The following is a 23,942-nucleotide window of genomic DNA, read 5'->3' on the forward strand; positions in this document are numbered from 1 at the left end:
AGATATTTCCTCGTCTCTGGAATGCGATAGCGGCCACAGGTAAAGTACTGTATATACTCAAGTATAAGCCTAGTTTTTCAGCACTTTTTTTATGCTGAAAAAGCCCCCCCTCGGCTTATACTCGAGTGAGGTAAAAAAAAAAAAAAAACACGCAAAACTTACCTCCCATCCTGCGTCTGTGTCCCCGGCGCTGCGGTAAGCTGCTTGAGAATTCTCCCCGCTGTCATCTCCTTGCTCAGCTTTGAATTCCCCTGCCATCAGCACTATGTAGGTAAGCGCTGTGATTGGATCGAGCACCAGCCAATCACAGCCGGTGCTCGATCATTCAGAGCCATTCAGTGGATGACATCACTGAATGGCTCTGATTGGTTTATTGAGCAGCGGCTGTGATTGGCTGGCGCTCGATCCAATCACAGCACTTACTTACACAGCGCTGATGGCGGGGGAATTTAAAGCCGAGCAGAGAGATGACAGCGGGGAGAAGTTTCAAGCAGCTTGTCGCATCGCCGGGGAGACATCGCGCCGGGGACATAGACGCCGGCTGGGAGGTGAGTATTGCATTTTTTCTTTACCTAGTATATACTCTAGTATAGCTCGGCTTATACTCGAGTCAATAAGTTTTACCATTTTTTTGTGGTAAAACTTATTGACTCGGCTTATACTCGGGTCGGCTAATACTCGAGTATATACAGTATATTCCAACACCATTACTCTTACACTGATCTATAAGTTAATATCTACAGATACCTAGAAAGGATTTAGCCAAGACACTAAAGATGGCCATACACATCAAATAAAAAGTAAGTTGCTCCCCACAAGCCCTCCATTCTGTGATTGCTGCAGCGTTCTTGTTGGACACTACAGCTATCATCTATTGCAGAGAGCCAAGTGTAGGTACAAGTGACAACACAATCTGGGCCCTTGTAGGAACTCCACATGCCAGATAAAGTTTTTTCATACTGCTGCTAGTAATAAAAGCATTGACAAAAGGTATCTTTAACCTTTAGTGATGGAGCCAAATTTTGGAAATCTGACATGTCACTTTAACATAGAATAACTCTGCATATCCAAGTGATTGACATTGGTTTTTCGCCACATATTGTACTTCATTTAGGTGTAAAAATAGACTGATAGAATTTGTGTATGTTAAAAGCAAATGAGTATTTTGACCCCAAACTTTTTTTTCAGAGTGCAATTTAGAGGACAAAAAATAAAATGTGTATATTTATTAAAAGCGAATGCATTGGCGACGTGGCGAACGCATTGGCATTTTTTCACATTTTCAACTGCAATATCTCAAATATGTGCAAACATACTGTACAAATTTTTGATAAGATATATATTTCCATCTGTTTATTTTGGAAGCACATTAGAAAAACGTTGTTTTCCTGCACCACGCCAAGATAGCAAAAGCTCATAGGTGTCAGAATGATAGATATCCACACAAATGACCCCATTTGAAACAAATATACATCTTAATGTACTCACTGAGTATACAGTATAATATATAACAACCAATCACAGAGCAGCTTTCATGTAACCTCAGTAGTATAAGATATAACAACCAATCACAGCAGTTTAGAAAGTAACCAATCACAGCACAGCTTTAATGTTAACTTAGCAGTATAAGGAATAGAAACCAATCAAAGCACAGCTTTCATGTAACCTCATTAGTATAAGAATTAGCAACCAATCACAGCGCAGCTTTCATGTAACCTCATTAGTATAAGAATTAGCAACCAATCACAGCTCAGCTTTCATTATACCCAAGCCGTATAAGAAATAACCAATTACAGCGCAGCTTTCATGTTACCTCAACAGTATAAGGAATAACAACCAATCACAGCGCAGCTTTTATGTTACGTCAGCAGTATAATATATAACAACCAATCCCAGCGCAGCTTTCATGTTACCTCAGCAGTATAAAATATAACAACCAATCACAGCAAAGCTTTCATGTTACCTCAGCAGTATAAGAAATAGCAACCAATCACATCACAGCTTTCATGTTACCTCAGCAGTATAAGAAATAGCAACCAATCACATCACAGCTTTCATGTTACCTCAGCAGTAGAATACATAAATCACAGAGCAGCTTTCATGCTACCTCAGCAGTATAAAATATAACAACCAATCACAGCACAGCTTTCATGTTACCTCAGCGGTATAATATATAGCAACCAATCACAGCACAGCTTTCATGTTACCTTAGCAGTATAATATATAACAACCAATGGTAGCGCAGCTTTCATGTTACCTCAGCAGTATAATATATAACCACCAATGGCAGCGCAGCTTTCATGTTACCTTAGCTTTATAATATATAGTATACCCGTCGCGCGTTGCTGCGATATCTGAAGAAAGAAATTCAAGGAAACTCATTCTAATAACAGTGAATTTACATTGTGTCATTTTTATTAAAAAAAACTTATTCATTTTCATCTGGAAAACATTTCAAAGTGTCGTTTTAATTCTATTCATTTATTCGAGTGCTTGTGGATCCACAATATTTTTTGTTTTTTCCGTCTGGTGCGTACGCGAACAAAATCAGAAGCTTTTCCGAGGCGTGAGCTGGCCACATTCAGTTGGTCCATGTGAGAGTCAATGTGCATTCATCCCATATGATAAGCTCACGTTTGGAGAACTTTGCCTATTCTGGAATTTTTGGTGGTACACACGCCCCACCTATCGTAGGATAGATGTACTATGCCAGTAACCTTCCCAGGAGTGTACTCAACAACTTCCCAAAGTATCATGGCGATTGGATGAATGGTGTAGTAATGCATAAAGGACAAACATGCATAATATATATTTATATATCTAGTTCATTTTTTTCTTATTAGCTATACAATTCTGTCTATACAAACCTGATGTGGTCTTTAGATGCGAGATGTGCTCCGACTCCCCCTGTAATAAATACATGGCACCCATTACTGAACATTTAAGGGCCCATTCACAGTGGTGTGGTTCCCCTCTGTGTATTTCAAGGACAGCACATGGACCCATTACTGCCTACAGCTATGTATAACAATTTCAGGTTTTTAACCCTTTCACCAAGTTGGAAAATTCCTTAAATGGAATTCTGCATCTTTTATCGAAGAGATTTTATATTGCCACCGAAGTGTTGTATATAAAATGGAGCTACAAAAACACAACTAGGAGCTGTCATTGGATCACACAGCGAAACAATCTATCAAAAGAAGAGTTTCATCTTTAGGGGAACACAGTATAAGGCTGCTCTCATACAGCCCCCTTTTTACAGCATTTAGCGCAGCGTTCAAACACCACGCTAAGCGCTGTAAAACGCTCTCATTGATTTCATTGCGGCCTCACAGACTAGTGTTTGAACCAGGAGTTTCTAACGCCACGATTTTCGAGCACTGTTTGCTTTATTTTAAGTATGTTTTAGCGCTTTTTAACGCACCATTGCCCATCACAATGATGAGGTGCGTTAAACGCTGTCAAATGCTATACAATGTGTTTGAAAACGCCACACAAAATCAGATTCCGACTGTATTAAAATGGGCACCATAGAGTGCAGAAACTACATATCCCACAATGTCCTATTGACAATTACTGATAATTCACAACTATACAAAAATGTGTTGTCATTACAGAAACTGAAGACAATGAGCATGCTTGACCAGTAAAACAGGAGAGACAAGTTAAAATCATTGATACCAATGGAAAACTAAGCGAGGGGGAGACCACAGGTACAGCAATATCTCTGCAGCTTTGTAAAACAGGATTTAATATACAAAAAGGGAGATGGAATACTACCTCCACAGCGCCACCTATTGGAAGGCAGCATTCCTTCAAGCCAAAGCTAGACTCTTTACACAAGCCTTGTAACAATGACTGGGATTTAAAAGCAAAGCCAGACTCCATGTACAGACAGCTGTTTCAGGGTATGTGCCCTTCATCAGTGTACAGTAGGAGTCTGGCTTTGCTAGTGAGAGGCCTGGGATGGGGGTCAGAAACACTATCTTTTTAGGTGCTCTCCCTAAGGAAAAAAGATAGCTTATCCGACCTCCAACCACTGATGAAGGGCAAATACCCTGAAACAGCTGTCTGTGCATGGAGTCTGGCTTTGCTTTTAATTCCCAGTCATTGTTACAAGGCTTGTATAAAGAGTCTGACTTTGGCTTGAAGGAATGCTGCCTTCAAATAGGTGTCATTGTGGAGGTATTATTCCATCTCCCTTGTTTGCATATTACCCAGAGGCGCATGAATGGCCTTCTGAGTCTCCTCACTCACTGTCCAGGTGCTCTCCCTAAGGAGAAAAGATAGAATTTAACATTACATTTCAGCAAAATAGGACTTTGAATCACCAGAATAGCCTTTTAAGATTAGGTGGTCTGAGACAGTGCTACTATACTAGTCTCACATCAAATGATAGGGTGTCAGAAGAGCAAGAGACTTACTTCATCACATTCCTCAAAATTAGAATTGTTCTCAATTTGTTTTTCACTAGGGGATAGAAACAAATTGACATTAGGGCACAATGTATGGATAGCGAATGGGTAAAGAACTGGTAATAGGACAGAAACAAAATGTAGTTTTAAAATCGTACACGCGCTTAAGTCAGCAGTGAAGTACCACAAGATTCTGTGTTAGGCCCAATTCTTTTTATTAACCCATTTAGGACTAGGCACAGTAAAAATACGGCGCCTGGTCCCAAGCTTTAAGCCCAGCCGTATGTAAAATTACGGCAGGGATTAAAGCCTCCTGCCTCCATAATCAATCAGAGGCAGGACGGGTTGTCAGCTGTTAGTAACAGCTAATTACCCCGAAGGAGAAGGCAGGAGGGATTTTTAACCCTTTCTGCCTTCTCCTTCCCCAAGTACACAGCACTCAATGAGCACTGTGTACTAAAAAGTGAAAGTGTAATTTCCACTACGGGAGTCGGGGGGGGGGGGGGGGGGGGGGTGACTGCAGTGATTCCCTGCTATAGCAGAGCTGCAAAGTCATTCTAGACCCTGAGCAGCTCTGTCAGTGACTAATGTCACTACAGGGGATGTTTTCTCCTGTAACTGTGGCTCCTATGGATGCCCCAGCTACAGTGGTAAAATGTCAGAGAAAAAAAACAACATATGAATGTCCCCCAGAGGTCTTACATGACGTCATGGGGGACATAGATAGTAAAAAGAGTAGTTACATAAATAAAACAAAGTTACAAAATAAAATATATACATAAGAAAATAACCCAAAGCCGACGCCAACCGAAACCGTTGCTATATGCGCCCTGTAATCCAAAACCATACATATTATATATCGAAACGTCTGGAAAAAAATGAGAAACCTGTTCCCATACTTTATTTTAGCGTAAATATACTACAAATAACTAGAAATATTAAAAAAAACACAACACATTTTTTGCTTTTTACCCCCAAATAAAACTAAAAAAAAAGTCAGTGAAAAAGAAAATAAATTAAAAAAACGCCCTATATGTCACGGGGAAAAAAAACGCAGCAAAAATAATTGATAGCTAAAGGAAAAAACGGGGCCGTAAAAGCACATGGGTAAAATCCCTAAAAAGTGTCTGGCCCTTAAGGTACAAAACAGCCTGGTCCTTAAGGGATTAAAAGGTTCTCCGCCTTGGACAATCTACTTCTTAGAAGAGTCCCTCCACAATAAAATGATCAGATAATACGCCCTCCCCATCCCCACTAAGGGAAACCTTGCAGTAAGTGTCCAGTTTCCCAGCATGCACCTCCACGGAAAGCAGTCTTTCAACTATATAATAGAGTTAATGGCAGCTTATTCACTCCCAACACTGGACATGGCGCTACTGCCTCTATAACCTGATCCCATTTCTAAAAGTGGAAAAAGCGCCACATTTTAGGAGAGCTTCTAGAATGTTGATCCATAGATACTGGAAGTCCAGCTCTGTACAAATCTAGACGATCTAGAAGAGATAATGTCTCAATCGCATCATGTGTATAAAGGAACAGCTTTAAAGATTGCTATGATCCTTCTATTACCAGGCGATATCACTGGGACATCTCAATCTTCCCAGGCCATGTATGCCTGGATACAGGGTGGTAATCCTTGATCATTTTAGGGAAACTCCAGATTCACATTTTAACCAATCACCGAGGTGCACTACAACTGCAAGCTGGTACTGCAGGAGGGGGTGAAGGAGTTAGTGGCCTGGAAGAGTTTACTCGAACCTGAGCTGTTCAGTGGAACAGAGGAAACTGCAGGTCTGATGCTGAAGAATAAGTTGATCCCAGTGTTTTTGTGGCGTGGAACTACAAGTCCCAGCATGCTGTGCCATCCTCGCAACCATGCTGTAGATCACAAAGTAAAGGGGTGGGCCTCTACAGAAGCTGTGGACAAAAGAGCACTGTTTAAGGCAGCGCACATTGAGCTGTGATAGGAGGAGAGCAAAGGCCCTCTCCCCAGCAAGCTGACAAGCTCTGCCCAGTGGCGTGGCCTAGTAGGCCTGAATTAGCAGCGACCTGGCAGCACCCGAAGCCCCATCTCACCTGCAGCAAATGAGCGCAACATGTGTGCCTGCAGCACAGGTTGTGGTACGGCACAACACCAACAGGGGGGCTGGGGCCTGGATTAGCGGCAAAGAAGCTCTCCACCACCTGCTACATGCAGCAGGAAAGCAACAAACGTGTGCCCGCATTGGCTAATACTGAACGATCCAGCAGCCCCAGTCTCTCGATGCCAGCTCTTACGCCCCGAGAAGGCCCAGCTGAGCCCCGGGCGAGCAGCGACTCAGTACCTACAAGAAATTGGGAGCAACATGGAGGAAGAGGGAGGAAAGCCAGGCAAGAGGATACCATCCCCATACATGTCTAATGGGGAAATGGGAATGCCTTCATTCCGCTACAAGCAGAGGACAGCGGATAAGTGACCAAAACCCCTTTGGCCAGACAAGGTGCTCCACTACTCCAGCAGAGTCCTACTGGCGTTTGCCTGTCTTTAGCAAGAAAGGGAGCATTCCGGTGAAAGGAAGGGGGACCCTATAGCTGGCGGGCTATAATCAAGTTAAGGTTTGAATGTGCCTGGGCGAACAGGGAGAGTCCTGCCTCCCTGTTATTCCTCAAGTCCAGATAGTGCTTGAATACCACGAAAAAAACAGGCCTGTCTCCAATGAACACCAAGCTAAAACTGACTAGCTTGATGCCTGCAGGTAGAGTATAGCGAAGCGGGAGAAGAACACTTTTCTTTAAGTATCTGCCTCCTAGTGGCAATAACTATATCCATGGTCTTCAAGCTGTGTGCCTCAATGATAGTCAAGAAATGTATACCTTTTTTATTAGGAGGCACATAAGGCGGTTGTAAGAGGAAAGCTCATCCAATTCGTCTTGCAAGTGAAAATGAAAAGTAGAGCCAATATGAAGGCCAAAGAATCTAGTTCCTATTCCCTTTGAAACGTCACAAAGCTGACCACTCCAAAACTCCTGTCTGATCTCACGAAAGCCCACACGGATTTGAACGTGTAGCAACTCAAGCTGAAAAGCAATTGAGATTTTCAAGTTTTCGTTTCTTTTTACAGGAAGACAGACAGGGCACTCTTCCGGCTAGGTGCTTAATGCCTTTGGCCATTTATTACTGCTGTACCTAAATTATGCTTATCAAGTGGGGAACCAAGTCAGAATCCAGTTAGGATCATCAGCATGTTCGAGCAATTTTATAAAGATTTTTGTACTAAGGAGCCCTTTCCCAACAAATTGTGTAATATGCTGATCAGTAGCGACATATTGCCACGATTGGAGCCTGAATACCGAGACTTTTTGGATAAGGAAATTACATTGGATGACGTTAAGGAAGCTATTAAAGCATTAAAGTCTTCTAGAGCTCCTGGCCCTGACGTTTTTTTCCACTATTATAGAAAAAAAAAATTAGTTGTGTTTAACTCCTTCTGTCAGGGTTTGTGTCTTCCTCCCTCAGCCAACCAGGCCTATATTCAAATTATACGCAAACCTGGCTAGGATGACACTACTTGCAAGAATTATTGCCCAATTTCTTTAATCAATAACCTAAAACTTAACTAAAATACTCGCTACCAGACTTAATACGTTTATTAGTCAGTACGTCCAAACTGATCAAGTTTGCTTTACCCCAGGTCATGAGGCCCAGATCCGATCACGAGGGTTATAAATATAATTTTAGCTGTGCACTCAGGTTGGAACGGAATTCCTGATAGCAGAGCAGAGGTCTACTCTGTGGGGGACTCATAAAAGGCGTCCAGTCTCCCCAGGTCTCTCTCTCTGGTATCATGGGATAGATTGGCAAAAAGGTATGCCTTGGTCCCGAGACACTGTCCAATTTCTAGTTTATTTGAAAATAAGGAATTTCCATGGGCCTTGACACTAATGCATTTGGTTGGTGAATCGCTAAAGGGTCTTAAAAGTGTCACTGACAGGATTGATAGTCTGGGTTTAAGGCAGTTTGAACACTTGTTTTGTTCACTCAATTCTGGCTTCTGAAACATTCCAACTCCAACAAACGAAACCTCACGTGGCCAAAATGTCCATATTCAAAACAGTCTGTTACTCTACTCCGAGTGGTCCCAGGTCAATATCAAACCTCTATGCAAACTTTGTTTCTCACTGGTACATTTCCATATATGATGATTTCTTTGGAAAAAGAATTGGGCGAGTTGCTTCCCATTTTAGAGTGACAGAATATGGTGTTGAGTGCGTCCAAACTCTTGATTAAGGTTTCCATCAGATTTGTACCGTAAGGAGCCCTTCTCCCAACAAGCTGTAATATGCTGATCGGTAGCGACATATATCCGCGATTGAAGTCTGAATACCGAGACTTTTTGGATAAGGAAATTACATTGGAGGAGGTTGACGCAGCTATGAAACCCTCGTACATTTGTACTTGACACTGCGATTGCTGCAAATGTTCCCAGATACACCAGGTGCTTATTTTCAGGGTTGCAGAGGTGAGGGTTCATTCCTTTATGTGTGGTGGAATTGTCCCAAACTCTGCCACTTGTGGACACAGTAAATATTAACAAAAAAACTTACCGCAAACATCAGCTTACATAAATCGCCCTGAGAGCCTCTCCTGGTGTAGCAGACACCCAATATACTTATAGATGTATATCCTTATGCTTCCTGGCAGCTAGAATAGCAACTGTACGCTCCTGGAGGAAAGCATTGTTCAGAATTGACTTAATGAAGAATAAGTTGTCTTGCATAATGGTCAATGAAAAACTGGGGGCCATACTTGCAGATCGTTAGATGCTCTTTGCACTGCGAGCTGACTTTCTACAAACTTCCAGTCCCCCTACTGTCTCATTTTGTCTCTGCTCTTCCATTTCTGTACTTGCTTATGATCTATTAATGCTGTCTGACTATCCATTTCCTTTGACTGGAACTACATGCCGATCTGTGGCAGAAATGAGTTATAATTGCAAATTTTCGAAGTGAATTTTCCAACCTACTGTAATTCCAGTCTTTCCCTTATACTTTTCATCCTCCTAAAATCCACTTTCTACTTTGGTCAAAACATAAAAGTTAAAACCGTCCTGCGTATCTCGCCATTTTTCACCTTCGTATTTCCAGATCTGCTGTGTAAATTCATGTGGCTAGCTGCATTAATATTTTAATTTCATCAGCAACTCTGCACTTGTCAGAAACTCCTCAATATTGTTTGCTAGTAATTACTAGGAAATTATAGTACCAGTGTCTCTGCTGGCACAAGGCACCACAAAGCTATATCCATCCTGATCCCGGACAACGCACACACAGCTCGACTACATCCATCCTGATCCAGACATCGCCCACACAGCTCGGCTACATCCATCATGATACCCACACATTACACAGCCCTGCTACATCCATCCTGATCCCCATACATCGCACACAAAGCTCTGCTACATCCATTCTGATCCAGACATCGCGCACACAGCTCTGCTACATCCATCCTTATCCTCAACACATCACACATACAGCTCTGCTACATCCTGATTCCTTCAGCTTATACAGCAGGGATCACAACCAGCAAAGCAGACTCCTGCATACACTGATCAGACCCTGGTCATGTGATCCCTGAATCCACCCACAGGGGACTGATCACATGACTGACATCATAGGTCCTGGTAGATGCTGTCCGGCTCTGTAGGTGACTCGTTGGGTTGGTCCTTATCCAGTATACAGCACTTTATCAAACTCCAGAATGGCTCCTCCCAAAGCAGCGCTGGTAACGTGGGAGTGAGTTCACTGCAGGTCTTTCATCTCTGTGGGGGCAGTAGATCGGTGTCTCTTGTCAGGACCGCCGAGTTGTGTCAGAAATAATAACAGCTTAGTTGTATTCTCATTTTGTTATTTTTGTCCTTCCCTTCCAAGAGCCCTGTGTTCTTCTGTCAGCCTGCATGATTCATGATGACATCACAGTCATGTGATCAGGGGCGGAACATGTGAAGAACTCACTCGTGGACAATCGGTCATTAGCACATTGAAGATTTGCACGATTACAGTACAAATACAAGTATAAGAAAATCTGCCACTGACCTTGTATCCACACTACTCTTCTTACTCATCTTAGTTTTTTTCTTAAGGCTTTTGCGCTTAGTTCTTTCTCCTGGTGATAAAAAAATATTAAAACTCTGATCAAACTTGCATCAGGGTTTCTGTGGATAACAGAAACCATGAAGCACAACTTGATCAGTTGCGCAATGGATACCACCAGCGTCGTACCGCTCCCAATGACTTGTCAGGTTAGGTCAAGGTGTTTGACAGGAAAGTAGTAGTGAGAGATCCAACTAAAGCCTGACAACCAAAGTTTGTTAAGTCTGAAAACAAAAGGACACAGCGTTTGGAGGGGCACCACAGCCACTTCATCTGCAGTGCAAGGAGAGATCAAAGGGCACAGATCTCAAACATTTAGGCAGGTTTCACACGTCGGAACATCCGTCCGCAGGTTCCGCAACAGATCCAGCTCAAAATACCGGAAAATAAAGAGCTATATGCAGCGCTTTTTCTTCCGTCCTACAGCCGTGGCAGCTGGACCTAGTTCTAGTCAATGTGGTCTATCCGGTGCCGTTTGGTTCCTTCCAGCCGCGGGGATTCCTCTTCCCGGCTCCCCGAACGGATCAGGAAAGCTGAACCCCAAGTGAACGCAGATGTGAAGCCACTCTTACATCTCTTAACTGGTTTCATTGTTAACATATTACAATGTGCTTCAAGGTGAACACTTCCCTTCCCATTCCAAAGGTGTCCATTTTGTCTTCACATTTATGTACACAATACATAAACAGTGACAAAAGATGAAAGCTGGCAACTTTGCAATGGTGCCAACATTTGTATACATGATGTGAAAATATTCTTTGCTGGATCTGAAGACTGCGTCAGACAAAACTATTACCACTCCGTTTAATTACACTTTGCAGAAGAGTTAATACACACCTCTTAAAACCTCACTACTTGAAGTAACAGCATCTTCAGTCATGTCCTGTTTCTGCAGACAATGCGAGTAGAATGTTAATTCATATCCCCATGACAGGGAAGTAAAGGAAGGGTAAAGGCCCATTTACACAGAGCGATGAGCGCTCAAAAAAAAAAAAAAAGGGATCGTTTGAGCGATCATTGTCTGTGTAAATGGGCCTCAAATAAAACTGTAGTTTTGTAAAAAACAATACACTGAATATATGGGACAAGACATTAAAACTAGCTGCATAAAACACCATATATTTGAACTTTGCTAGTCAGGGTGCATGTCAACAAGTGACATTGTCATCAGTGACGAGGAGGAAGTGCAGGCAATGTCAATGGGAGAGCCACGCTGCTACTGCCAACAGGTCAAAACATCCCAAGGATGTGTCTATTTCCTCACATTCGTAAAAACAACGACGTTTTGACTATTCCGTAGTCTTTGTCAAGCACTGGCAAACCAATATCTGTATCTAGCAAACAGTGAGCTCCGAGTGCAAATTTAACTCCCCTTCCCATTTAGCCTTGCCCATTAGGATAGGGTTATACGGTGACCTCGCAATCTAATTGCATTCAATGCAGTTGCGATGTGTCTCACGGGCTGCCATGACAGCATCTGGCTGAGCACAAGAAAACTTACTTTGCTAAACTTTTTTTTTTAAATACTGGTCAAAAAAAGAGCCCCGCCAAAAAAAAGAGCTGGAGAAGAGCAACAGTGGAGGAACTGTCCAACCAATGCAAAAGGAAGTGCACAGAGTGTCCAAGACCCAGGTGAGCCAGGAAAGGGGCCTTGGGAAAAGGGAGGGAGGAAAGACCACCCAAAGAAAGGACATAGTGGGGGTTGTAGTAGGCTAAAAGGGGAGGTGAAGAGAGAGGTAGAAGTGAGGGAGTGGGTAAAGTATACATACCCATCCACAGAAAATACTGTACTCCAGAAGAGTGTGCCCCAGTATTCACCTACACTTTGTGGATTGAGGGATAGCCCTCGTTGGGGAGGGGACCTGCTATGGCTAGCGGGTCACACTGGTGTTTGAGTGTTCCTTCTTTTCTTCTGAGGGCCACGCATAAAACAGGTTAATTGGCCCCACACTGTTGATCCTCCTTGGTGGAGTAACAGGGAGAGTCTAGTGCCTGTCCTGTATATCCGAGTGTAGTCGCAGAAAAAGGACCAAGACTAGTAACTGAGAATCTACCTCCTATGAACACTAATCAGCAAATGATTAACTTGATGCATGTAAAAAGGGTATAGCTGGTAGGAGGTGCCAACATCTGTTTGCTTAGTGCCCACCTTGTGGCAGTAGCTATACCCACAGTCTGACACGTGTTCCCCAATGACATCAGATTAGAAAAATAGTCAAAGCTGGTAAGTGGGTTTATGTATTTAGATATTGGAATTCTTTTTCTTTTTTTTAACTGCCAACAGGAACAGAAGCCACATTGGACTATTAACATCTGCATTAATGGCCTATTTGAAGCCTCAGAAGCAGATTCAGCACAAAATCCCACACAAAACCTTGCAGCATGATGCGTCCAACCATTTGTCAGAAAGACCACCTCCACTTACTTTGGGGGAAAGGTGCGAGTCAAGTGGCTCCTCGTTCACATTACGTAATGACTCACGCTCACTAAAAAATGTAAAAAATATATGTCAGTCATGGAAACACGATAAATGTATATAAATGCTACAAAATAATGGGGGAGGGAAACATTGCTCCAAGACTAACAAGGCCTACTAGACAAGCTGCAGGGGGTCATAGAATACACTAAACATTACTCACCTATTAAATGCCCCTCCCGCCAATACTGCAGCATCACATGGCAACTGCAGCCAATCACTGGCCTCAGCTAGTATATGTTACGTGACTACTGAGACCAGCTGCAGTGTGGGGACATGGATGAGCGGCATTTCAATGCTCGGCTGCTACCAAGCATCAGAGCTGCAGTGAAGAGGGATTAACGGGTGAGTAATGCTTGGCTTGTTTTTTTACGACATTTCCCGCACTTTGTTCAAATTGCTTAAAATTCTTGGACAACTCCTTTAGCAAATGTTCATAAGAGGCAATTGCATGTTCATGATTGCCAAGGGAGCTGGAGGGCTGATAAAGCCCTTTAAGCCTTATGCACACACACAAGTGGAATACCGCAGTGGAGTCTATCACTGTGCCCCCCCAAAGTCCCCATACTTACCTCTGCGTATGACGCTCCGGCGCACATGCGCAGTACAACGCATGACGCACCGGGGGAGTCACATGACGTGGCCGGTGGTGGGCGGGGCGCGTATTCACGCTATACTTCTGCTGTGCTACAGTGGAAGTATAGCGTGTTGGGCGGCTTCCATTGACTGCAATGGAAGCTGTCCGCGTGTACCCCCGTGGCAAATAGGACATGCTGTGGGTAATTTCACGTGGTTGAATTCCGCAGCGTGTACATTGAGCTATTAGGTTCAATAGAACCTAACAGCTGCAGTGAGACGCTGCGGATTTAGGCCTTAATGTGTCATTTCTACTGCTCAGTGAACACCGTGAAACCATTTTAATAAAAAACCATATACATTTGTTATCCCCATAATCATATCGACCTGCAGAATAAAGTTTACTTATTACACTACATGGTGTATAAAAAAAACAGAACTACTGCGATATAAGTCATCCCACAATAAACAAGGCCTTATAAAGTAAAGTTCTGGTTCTAGGAAGTCATGGATGAAAGAACTGAAGAATTAGCAGCATCATAAAGGCCCAAACTAGCCGACAGTAAGGGGTTAAATGAACCACTGTATAATTCTGCATAATCCGTAAATTCATAGCAGATCTTATTGTCCCTACATAGGGCACATATGAGAAATAGATTAGCTGCATAGGGGGTTGTCCAGGTTGTGGGCTGCGGTCCCAGTGATTGTTGTACGTCACAGAAAATCAGGTGACCACTGCAGCCAATGAGAAGCTGCAGAATCACCACTTGTTCTCCTGGCATCGGCAGTCACATCCTGAATTCAGGATTGTGCCAATGAGAAGCTGCAGTGGTCACCTGATTTCCTGTGACATCATATGCCACAACAATCACCAGGACTGCAGCGAGCTGTAGCACTTATCCAGGCGCACACAGAGCAGCAATAATGCTTCCATTTATTAGTTTAATGCCGGCAGTACTATTGTAGCGTGGCTGTCCAGTAACCGGACAACTCCTTACTGACGCGGCTTTTTAATTTAGTTTCCATATTTGTTTCTCCTCCCCCCTTTTAAAAAAATCATAACTCCTTTGTTTATCCTTCGCCGCAGGTATATGAGGGCTTGTTTTTGGCGGGACGAGTTGTACCATATAATGTACTGAAAAACGTTAAAAAATTTTAAGTGGAGTAAAATGAGGAAGAAAAAAAAAAAGACATTCCGCCATCTTTTGGTGCGTCTTGTTTCTATGGCGCACACTACAAAAAAAAATGACATAACTTTATTCTATGGGTCAGTACAACGACTGATACTAAATGTACATACCGTATTTGTTGCTTTATAAGACACTTATTCCCAAAGGAGGAACCTAACTAACTCGCGATCACGCGAAGAAATGTGCGATCAGTTACCAGTTCTTTATCCTTCCCACTGCCGTCCATAAATGCCGCTAATTGGTGGGGAGTGCCGACGGGAACTGCTGCTGCTTCCCCGCCTCCATCAATCGGCTTCTTCTCTTCCTCCTGCAGAACACAGAGCTCTGGTATTTCAGACTCTACTGCTCCTTCTGCTCTGACGCCCGGCACTATGCCCTGCACGGTCCCTGGGTGAGTTAAAAAATACTTCCCCCCCCCTCTAAAGCAGGTGTGCGTCTTGTCATCCGATGCTACTTTTATTTTAATTTTTCTAATTATTTTCTGCGCGCAATAACTTTTTTCCATTGACAGTTGTGAGCTCATTTTGTGAGGTTACATCCTGTAGTTTACGTTGGTACCATTTTGGAATACTTTTTAATCGCTTTTCATTGCATTTTTTCTAGCAGATAGGGTGAGCAAAAAAGAAAAAAATGGATTGCTAGAGTTCATTTTTTTCTAAAACGGTTCATCATGCAGGGTAAATAATGCGTTGCTTTGATAGATCGGACTTTTACGAACAAGGCGATACCATATATGTATTTTTGTTTTAGTTTTTTTTTTTTATAATTAATAAAACTTTATTGATCTTGTTTTTACTTCTTTTTTTAGTCCCGACTGGGCACAACAACTAGCGATGCATTGATCGCTCCTACAGCATTACTCCCCACTGGAATGGCTTGATAGGCATTCTGCCATGATACCCCCTGCTGCCATGACACCCGCACAAGCTCCCTGCGATCTTATTGCGGGGAATGCTGTATGGATTTAAATGCCGCTGCCAGAATTGACAGCAGCATTTAAAGGGTTAACAGCTCTGGCATTGTCAGTTTAGGATTATGCCAATGAGAAGCTGCAGTGGTCACCTGATTTCCTGTGACATCATATGCCACAACAATCCCCACGAGCGCATCGAGCTGTAGCACTGACCCCGGCGCACACAGATGGGTAATAACGATTCTGTTTATTAATGCCGGCAGTACACGTTGTCACGGCATTGTCAATCATGAAGCACATTCTAAATGGGGATCGTACAGATAGGTTGGATACAATCTATGCAAAAATAGATAAGCAGTAAATAAATATAAGTGATACTTCCAAAGTCCCTGAACCCAAAGTTACTATTTTCAGGTCACACACTTAAGAGACCGCACACTTTAGAATACAGCATGCACACTCACTTATAGCTCTCATCTGTAATGTATCCCAAAGTTGCCCATACAAACAGGAGGAGCATCATTAATATCAGATTGATGGAAATCTGCTTTCAATACTAGGAACAGCACCGTACATTGCAGAGGTAGTACCTGGTATTGCAGCTCAATTCCATTCACTTGAATAGACCTGATTTGCAAGTCCATGTGCTTGATGAACGTGACATCACAGGCTGAAGAAACCACACCAGAGTGCCGCAGACCCTTCAAAAAGCTAATTAGCATAGGGGCTGGGATTTGGAACCCCCCCATGACCAATCTGATATTTATGACCTATTTTAAGGACCCTCTACATATATATCCTGGATGGTCCTTTCAAACAAAGATAAGACTCTGCCTACTGACCTTACGCTGACTGCTTCTGTATTTCCCATCTGGTTTGGATCAGCATTCTCTTCTATTATTTTTCCTAGTGAGGCAAATTGTGACTTTTTTCCTTCTAAAATAAGTTTTAGGAAACAAAAAAATATTTTATCAACAAAATCTGACATCTGAATTGGGATTACACTAATCAACAGGATGCTCTCCAAGCACCTACCAGCAATGTTACCAGCAGGTTGGGATAAACACCACGAAGGAGATAACCAGGTACCATATGTACAGTCCCTAGTTGTAATATTTTATTGGCTGTGCTTGGTTCTGATACTGTATCTCATTCTAGTATTTTATAAGCTGTGCTTATTTCTGGTACTGTACGCACTGAGCCTAGTATTGGTATTTTATTTGCTATACTTAATTCTGGTACTGAATATATCGTGCTTAGTATTGGTATTTTATTGGCCGTGTTTGGTTCTGGTATTGTATGCACTGTGCTTAGTTCCATCTTATTTGCAGTTCTTGGTTCTGGTACTGTATGTACTGTGCCTACTACTGGCATTTTATTGGCTGTGCTTGGTTCTAGTACTGTATGTACTGTGTCCCCCCCATTATGCCTATGATGCAGGATACAGAAATCTAGATCTACAATGGCTAGGATGAATACAGTGACTGTATATACTATAGGTAGGTATCTGCAGGTAGGATAATACACTGTAGATATTAAAGCGGCCATGATTTTTTTATCTCCTTTGGAGTGGTTGCCCACACCGGTTTCTATTGCAGTCTTTCCTGCAGTTCTTGAGCCAAAAGTGGATCCAGCAGGGAGAAGTCTTTATCGTTTCCTTCTGAACCCACTTCTGCCTTTGGCGCGATAAAACACTTAAAAACTGAAGTTTTTTAGAAAACCCTGTGTAGAACACCCGCACACCTGTAGCGGCATCAGTGCATACAGAGCTGTCTGCTACCAGCGCTATAGACACAAAGCAGACTGGATAACGGCTGATCACCAGGGGTCCCGAGCCACAGACCCCCAATCAACTACTGACGGCCCGTCCTGTGAGTTCAACCGTTCATAGCCAAAGCCCTATATCTATACACAACACTTGGTGGGCCGCCTCCTACGTGCTCCTGTAGAGGCGCCGCGGGACTGCAGACACGGACAATCTTTAGCTCCGTTCTCAAGCTGTTAACAGACAGTTTTATCTGCAGGTCAGCACAGATGTGGCAGAGCTGGATGCAGGTTCAGCCATAATGTAGCCGCTACTTGTAGACTCGCCTTTGGAGCTTGCAGTCTAGATGCCAGGAGGGAAATTGTGCTGCGCTGTTTAGCTCCCAGGGAACTGAAGACATCAGGCGTGAGCCAGAACGCCGCTGCTGCCGGACAGACCCGAAGGCAGAAGACCCTTCTGCGCAGGCGCGTCTAATTGGGCGATTAGACGCTGAAGTTAGACGGAGCCATGGAGATGGGGACGCCAGCGCAGGGAAGGTAAGTGAATAACTTCTGTATGGCTCATTTAATGCACGATGTATATTACAAAGTGCATTAATATGGCCATACAGAAGTGTATAACCCCACTTGCTGCCGCGAGACAACCCCTTTAAGTCAATGAGGGCTGATCCTGCAGTCACCAGCACCTTCCACTCCATAAATACTCAGTCGCCGAGCAAACTGCTAATTATCAAAGATCCTAAGCAGCAGCCCACCCCCCTCCATCAGAAGGCTCTTCCTGAGAAGGCTCAACAGGTCACACATGGACTACCCTTTTAATGTTTGCATTCAGTGACAGCAAGCACTGCTGAATCGCTGCGGCTTCCTGCTGGGGTTTACTTTCTTGGAGCGATGATGCTCCACACATCCACATGATCATCAGAGCAGCCGGTCGCCATCACCTCGAAGATCGTGACTGACTGCAGGGGTCACACAAATGTCTGGCACATCAGTGTACCAGTGGCTGTCCATATGGTGGCGCTGCAGATGTGTTGTGGGTAACCTGTCCTTATTGGGGCGCTAGAGCTGTGCTGTGGATTGCCTGTCCCTAGGGGGGGGTGCTAGAGCTGTGCACTGCCTGTCCTTTAAGGGGGCGCAAGAGCTGTGCTGCAAATTGCTTGTCCTGGGAGGTGGGAGGGGAGATAAGCTGTGTTGTGGATCGCCCGTCCTTAGGAGGAGGGCGCAATACCTGTGCTACGGATTGGGCGTCCTTGGGTGGTGTAGGGGGGAGACACGCTAGGGCTGTGCTGCGGATTGCCTGTCCTTAGGGCGGGGGGGAGGGGCTATAGCTCTGCTGCGGATTGCCAGTTATTGGGGGGGGGGGGGGGCGCTACGGCTCTGCTGCGGATTGCCCGTCCTTGGGGCAGGCGCTAGAGCTGTGCTGCGGATTGCCTGTCCATGGGGGAGGGAGGGGCGCTAGAGTTGTGCTGTGTATCGCCCGTCCTTACGGGGGTGCTAGAGCTGTGCTGCGGATCGCCCATTCTTTGGGTGGGGGTTCTAGAGCTGTACTGCGGATCGCCCATTCTTTGGGTGGGGGTTCTAGAGCTGTGCTGCGGATCGCCTATTCTTTGGGTGGGGGTTCCCGAGCTGTGCTGCGGATCGCCCATTCTTTGGGCGGGGGTTCTAGAGCTGTGCTGCGGATCGCCCATTCTTTGGGCGGGGGTTCAAGAGCTGTGCTGCGGATCGCCCATTCTTTGGGCGGGGGTTCTAGAGCTGTGCTGCGGATCGCCCATTCTTTGGGTGGGGGTTCTAGAGCTGTGCTGCGGATCGCCCATTCTTTGGGTGGGGGGTCTAGAGCTGTGCTGCGGATCGCCCATTCTTTGGGTGGGGGTTCTAGAGCTGTGCTGCGGATCGCCCATTCTTTGGGTGGGGGTTCTAGAGCTGTGCTGCGGATTGCCCATTCTTTGGGTGGGGGTTCTAGAGCTGTGCTGCGGATTGCCCATTCTTAGGCGGGGGGGGGGGGGCGTTAAGAGTTGTGCTGCGGTTTGCCCGTCCATAGGAGATGGGGCGCTATTTAAACACCTGCAGATGTCTTTTTCCGGCATGCGGATCGCACGTGGAGAAAAAAGATCGCGGCGTGCTCCATTTTTCTGCGGACATGCCGCAGGAAAGCAGATTTTAAAAAGATGCGGCGCATGTGCCTACTGGTGTGCCGAGTGCATCCGCCATGCAGAGGAAAGATCGGGCCACGACGGAGGAGACGGCGCCGCGTCCGGGCAGGTGAGTACATGTATTTTTTGCCTCATGTCTGCGGGCACAGGTTTCCTCCGTCGCGGCCGGATCTTTCCTCTGCATGACGGATGCACTTGGCATACCAGTAGGCGTGCCGTGCCCATGCCCCGTGCCTTTTTTCCTTTTTTTAAATCTGCTTTCCTGTGGCACGTCTGCAGACAAATGGAGCACGCTGCGATCCTTTGTGCCCGCGTGCGGTCCGCACACCGGGAAAAAGATGACATCTGCAGGTGTTTAAATACCTGCGGATGCCCAATGATAGTCTATGGGCATACTGAACTGCGGGTCATCTGTGCAGTTAACCCACGCATATTCCACAACTCAATTATGCCCGTGGACATGAGGCCTTAAGGGGCGCTACAGCTGTGCTGCAGATTGCCTGCCCTTAGGGGGGGGGGGGGGGGCGCTACAGCTCTGCTGCAGATTGCCTGCCCTTAGGGGGGGGGGGGGGCGCTACAGCTCTGCTGCAGATTGCCTGCCCTTAGGGGGGGGGGGGGGGGCGCTACAGCTCTGCTGCAGATTGCCTGCCCTTAGGGGGGGGGGGCGCTACAGCTCTGCTGCAGATTGCCTGCCCTTGGGGGGGGGGGGGGGGGGGGCGCTACAGCTCTGCTGCAGATTGCCTGCCCTTGGGGGGGGGGGGGGGGCGCTACAGCTCTGCTGCAGATTGCCTGCCCTGGGGGGGGGGGGGGGGGGGGCGCTACAGCTCTGCTGCAGATTGCCTGCCCTTAGGCCTCCTTCCCACGAACGGATTTCCGCCGCGTAATTCGCGGCGAAAATCCGCTGCGTTGCCCGCAGCTATTAGGTTCTATTGAACCTTATAGCACAATGCTCACGATGCGTAATTCCACCGCGGAATTACGCACCGCGATTTCTCCCGTCCTCACCCGCAGCATGCTCTATTTTCTGCGGGTGAGGACGGGCTGTACGCACTGACGGCTTCCATTGCAGTCAATGGAAGCCGTCCATTCACGCTATCTCCCGCTGTAACCAGCGGGAGATAGCGTGAAAAAACGCTTTCCCGCCCACCGCCGAGCGTCATATGACGCCAAATGACGCGGTCCGGCCGCGTCACGTGACACGGCCGGCCGTGCACGTGACACGGCTGGTGACGCGAGGGCGGTGGGCGGTGACGGGCGGTGACGCGCGGCGGTGGGCGGGGAAGCGATTTCACGCTATCTCCCGCAGGTAAGTATAGGGGCTCTGGGGGGCGCCGTGACGGGCTTCACAGCGGAATATTACGCTGCGGAGCCCGTCACGCTCGTGGGAAGGAGGCCTTAGGGGGGGGCGCTACAGCTCTGCTGCAGATTGCCTGCCCTTAGGGGGGGGGCGCTACAGCTCTGCTGCAGATTGCCTGCCCTTAGGGGGGGGGGGGGGCGCTACAGCTCTGCTGCAGATTGCCTGCCCTTAGGGGGGGGGGGGCGCTACAGCTCTGCTGCAGATTGCCTGCCCTTAGGGGGGGGCGCTACAGCTCTGCTGCAGATTGCCTGCCCTTAGGGGGGGGGGGGGGCGCTACAGCTCTGCTGCAGATTGCCTGCCCTTAGGGGGGGGGGGGCGCTACAGCTCTGCTGCAGATTGCCTGCCCTTAGGGGGGGGGGCGCTACAGCTCTGCTGCAGATTGCCTGCCCTTAGGGGGGGGGGCGCTACAGCTCTGCTGCAGATTGCCTGCCCTTAGGGGGGGGCGCTACAGCCCTGCTGCAGATTGCCTGCCCTTAGGGGGGGGCGCTACAGCCCTGCTGCAGATTGCCTGCCCTTAGGGGGGGGCGCTACAGCCCTGCTGCAGATTGCCTGCCCTTAGGGGGGGCGCTACAGCTCTGCTGCAGATTGCCTGCCCTTAGGGGGGGGCACTACAGCTCTGCTGCAGATTGCCTGCCCTTAGGGGGGGGGCGCTACAGCTCTGCTGCAGATTGCCTGCCCTTAGGGGGGGGCGCTACAGCTCTGCTGCAGATTGCCTGCCCTTAGGGGGGGGGCGCTACAGCTCTGCTGCAGATTGCCTGCCCTTAGGGGGCGCTACAGCTCTGGATTTCTTGTCCTTATGGGGGGCGCTAGAGCTGTGGATGGGGGCGCTGTGTACTAAGGCCCTGGGGGACAATGCAGGGGGCGTCCCAGTATAACGGCGGGCTGAGCACACAGTGCCCCCGCTACTACAGGCCGCCTCGGTGCGGAGGACCCGTACTTCTCTTCTGAAGCTTGTGCAGCTGGCGGGGTCTCACGGCTCTGCAGCGGGGGTCGGGCGATGACCCTGTCCACCGCCCTCTGCGGCTCCTCATCCTGCCGTCCAGCGCTATACCCCCACCGTTTGCCTTTGCTAACCGCCAGAATATAACGCCGCGCCCTTCCCGCCCTTCTTATATAGGCTCGGCCTCCCCGGGGGAGGGACTGCGCGGTGCTGGGCGGCAGTTACCAACCAATCAGAGGAGCGGCGATCACGTGGAGGCCATACTCGAGAGTGAGGGACTAGAGAGGTTTGTACCGGGGGCAAACAAGAGCGTATACTGCTACGGTATGTACTGGCTATAGTGGGTGATCAGTGTACAGGAAAGTGTGTATGTGTATATATATGTATATGCATACACACACACACACACACACATATATATATATATATATATATATATATATATATATATATATATATATATATAATTGCACAGGATTATGTATACCAGGCTATAATAGATGATCAATGTATAGGACAGTATATATACAGAGCTATAGTGGATGAAACGCATACGGGAATATATATACAGTATTATATATACTGGGCCGTGGACGATCATTGCATAGGAGATTATATATATAAGAGATTATACATACCAGGCCGTAATGGATGATCAATATATACAGGATTATATATATACAGGACTGTGGATGATCACCGCATAGCTGAGTATATATATGGAATTATGTATACAGGGCTATAGTGGATGATCAGTATACAGGAGAGTATTTATGGAATTATATATTCCGGGTCATAGTGATTGATTAGTGTATAGGAGAGTAGATATACTGGGCTATAGTGGATGATCAATGTGTAGGGGAGTATATATACTGGGCTATAGTGGATGATTAGTATATAGGAGAGTATGTTTATACAATGATATATACTGGGCTATAGTGGATGATCAATGTGTAGGGGAGTATATATACTGGACTATAGTGGATGTTCCGTTTATAGGAGAGTATGTTTATACAATGATATATACTGGGCTATAGTGGATGATCAATGTGTAGGGGAGTATATATACTGGGCTATAGTGGATGATTAGTATATAGGAGAGTATGTTTATACAATGATATATACTGGGCTATAGTGGATGATCAATGTGTAGGGGAGTATATATACTGGACTATAGTGGATGTTCCGTTTATAGGAGAGTATGTTTATACAATGATATATACTGGGCTATAGTGGATGATCAATGTGTAGGGGAGTATATATACTGGGCTATAGTGGATGTTCCGTTTATAGGAGAGTATTAGAGATGAGCGAACCTACTCGTTTCGAGTAATTACTCGATCGAGCACCGCGATTTTCGAGTACTTCCGTACTCGGGTGAAAAGATTCGGGGGGCGGGGGGAGACGTGGCGGAGCGGGGGGTAGCACCGGGGAACAGGGGGGAGCCCTCTCTCTCTCCCTCTCCCCCGCACTCCCCGCTGCTACCCCCAACTCACCCACGGCACCCCCCAAATCTTTTCGCCCGAGTACGGAAGTACTCGAAAATCGCGGCGCTCGGGCGAAAAAGGGGCGTGGCCGAGTAGGTTCGCTCATCTCTAGAGAGTATGTATACAGAATGATATATACTGGGCTATAGTGGATTATCAATGTGAGGGAAAATATATAGGATTACTATATACCAGGCTACAGTGGAGATCAGCATGTGGGAGAATATAGAGGACTACTATACTCTGAATGATCACGCATTAGGCACAGCTGGCATATGTGATCAGTACCATGTAATGGCCACGGCACGGTTTGTTCTCAGGTAATGTGCTGACCTCCTCTGTGCAGCAGAAGGCAACATTCAGCAGTCATGGGTAAACGTGGTGACTTGAGTGACTGACCGTGGGCATATTGTTAGTGCCCGGAGGTGTGGTGCTAGTATTCCTGACACAGTCACAATTATCGTCTGCTTCCAAACCACAGTATCTAGAGTGTATGAAAACTGGTTGAACCATAGACAGACATCCGACAGATCACACAGTAGCAG

General features: G+C 46.2%; 1 protein-coding gene across 1 annotated transcript in view; it reads right to left on the bottom strand.

Moving 5' to 3' along the window:
- LOC136609992 (uncharacterized) overlaps positions 1-22,034 on the bottom strand; it is a 65,732-nt gene extending 43,698 nt beyond the window's left edge. Inside the window, exons 1-7 of the mRNA XM_066589266.1 lie at positions 21,908-22,034; positions 16,542-16,635; positions 12,970-13,030; positions 11,382-11,433; positions 10,488-10,557; positions 4,425-4,470; positions 2,868-2,907 (exon numbers count right to left, since the gene is read on the bottom strand). Of these exons, the coding sequence (XP_066445363.1) occupies positions 2,868-2,907; positions 4,425-4,470; positions 10,488-10,557; positions 11,382-11,433; positions 12,970-13,030; positions 16,542-16,635; positions 21,908-22,001 (457 nt within the window). The 5' untranslated portion in view covers positions 22,002-22,034. The remainder of the gene's footprint in view (positions 1-2,867; positions 2,908-4,424; positions 4,471-10,487; positions 10,558-11,381; positions 11,434-12,969; positions 13,031-16,541; positions 16,636-21,907) is intronic.
- Between the last annotated feature and the right edge of the window lie 1,908 nt (positions 22,035-23,942).

The sequence above is a fragment of the Eleutherodactylus coqui genome, chromosome 2, assembly GCF_035609145.1.
Source record: "Eleutherodactylus coqui strain aEleCoq1 chromosome 2, aEleCoq1.hap1, whole genome shotgun sequence".
Lineage (NCBI taxonomy): Eukaryota > Metazoa > Chordata > Amphibia > Anura > Eleutherodactylidae > Eleutherodactylus > Eleutherodactylus coqui.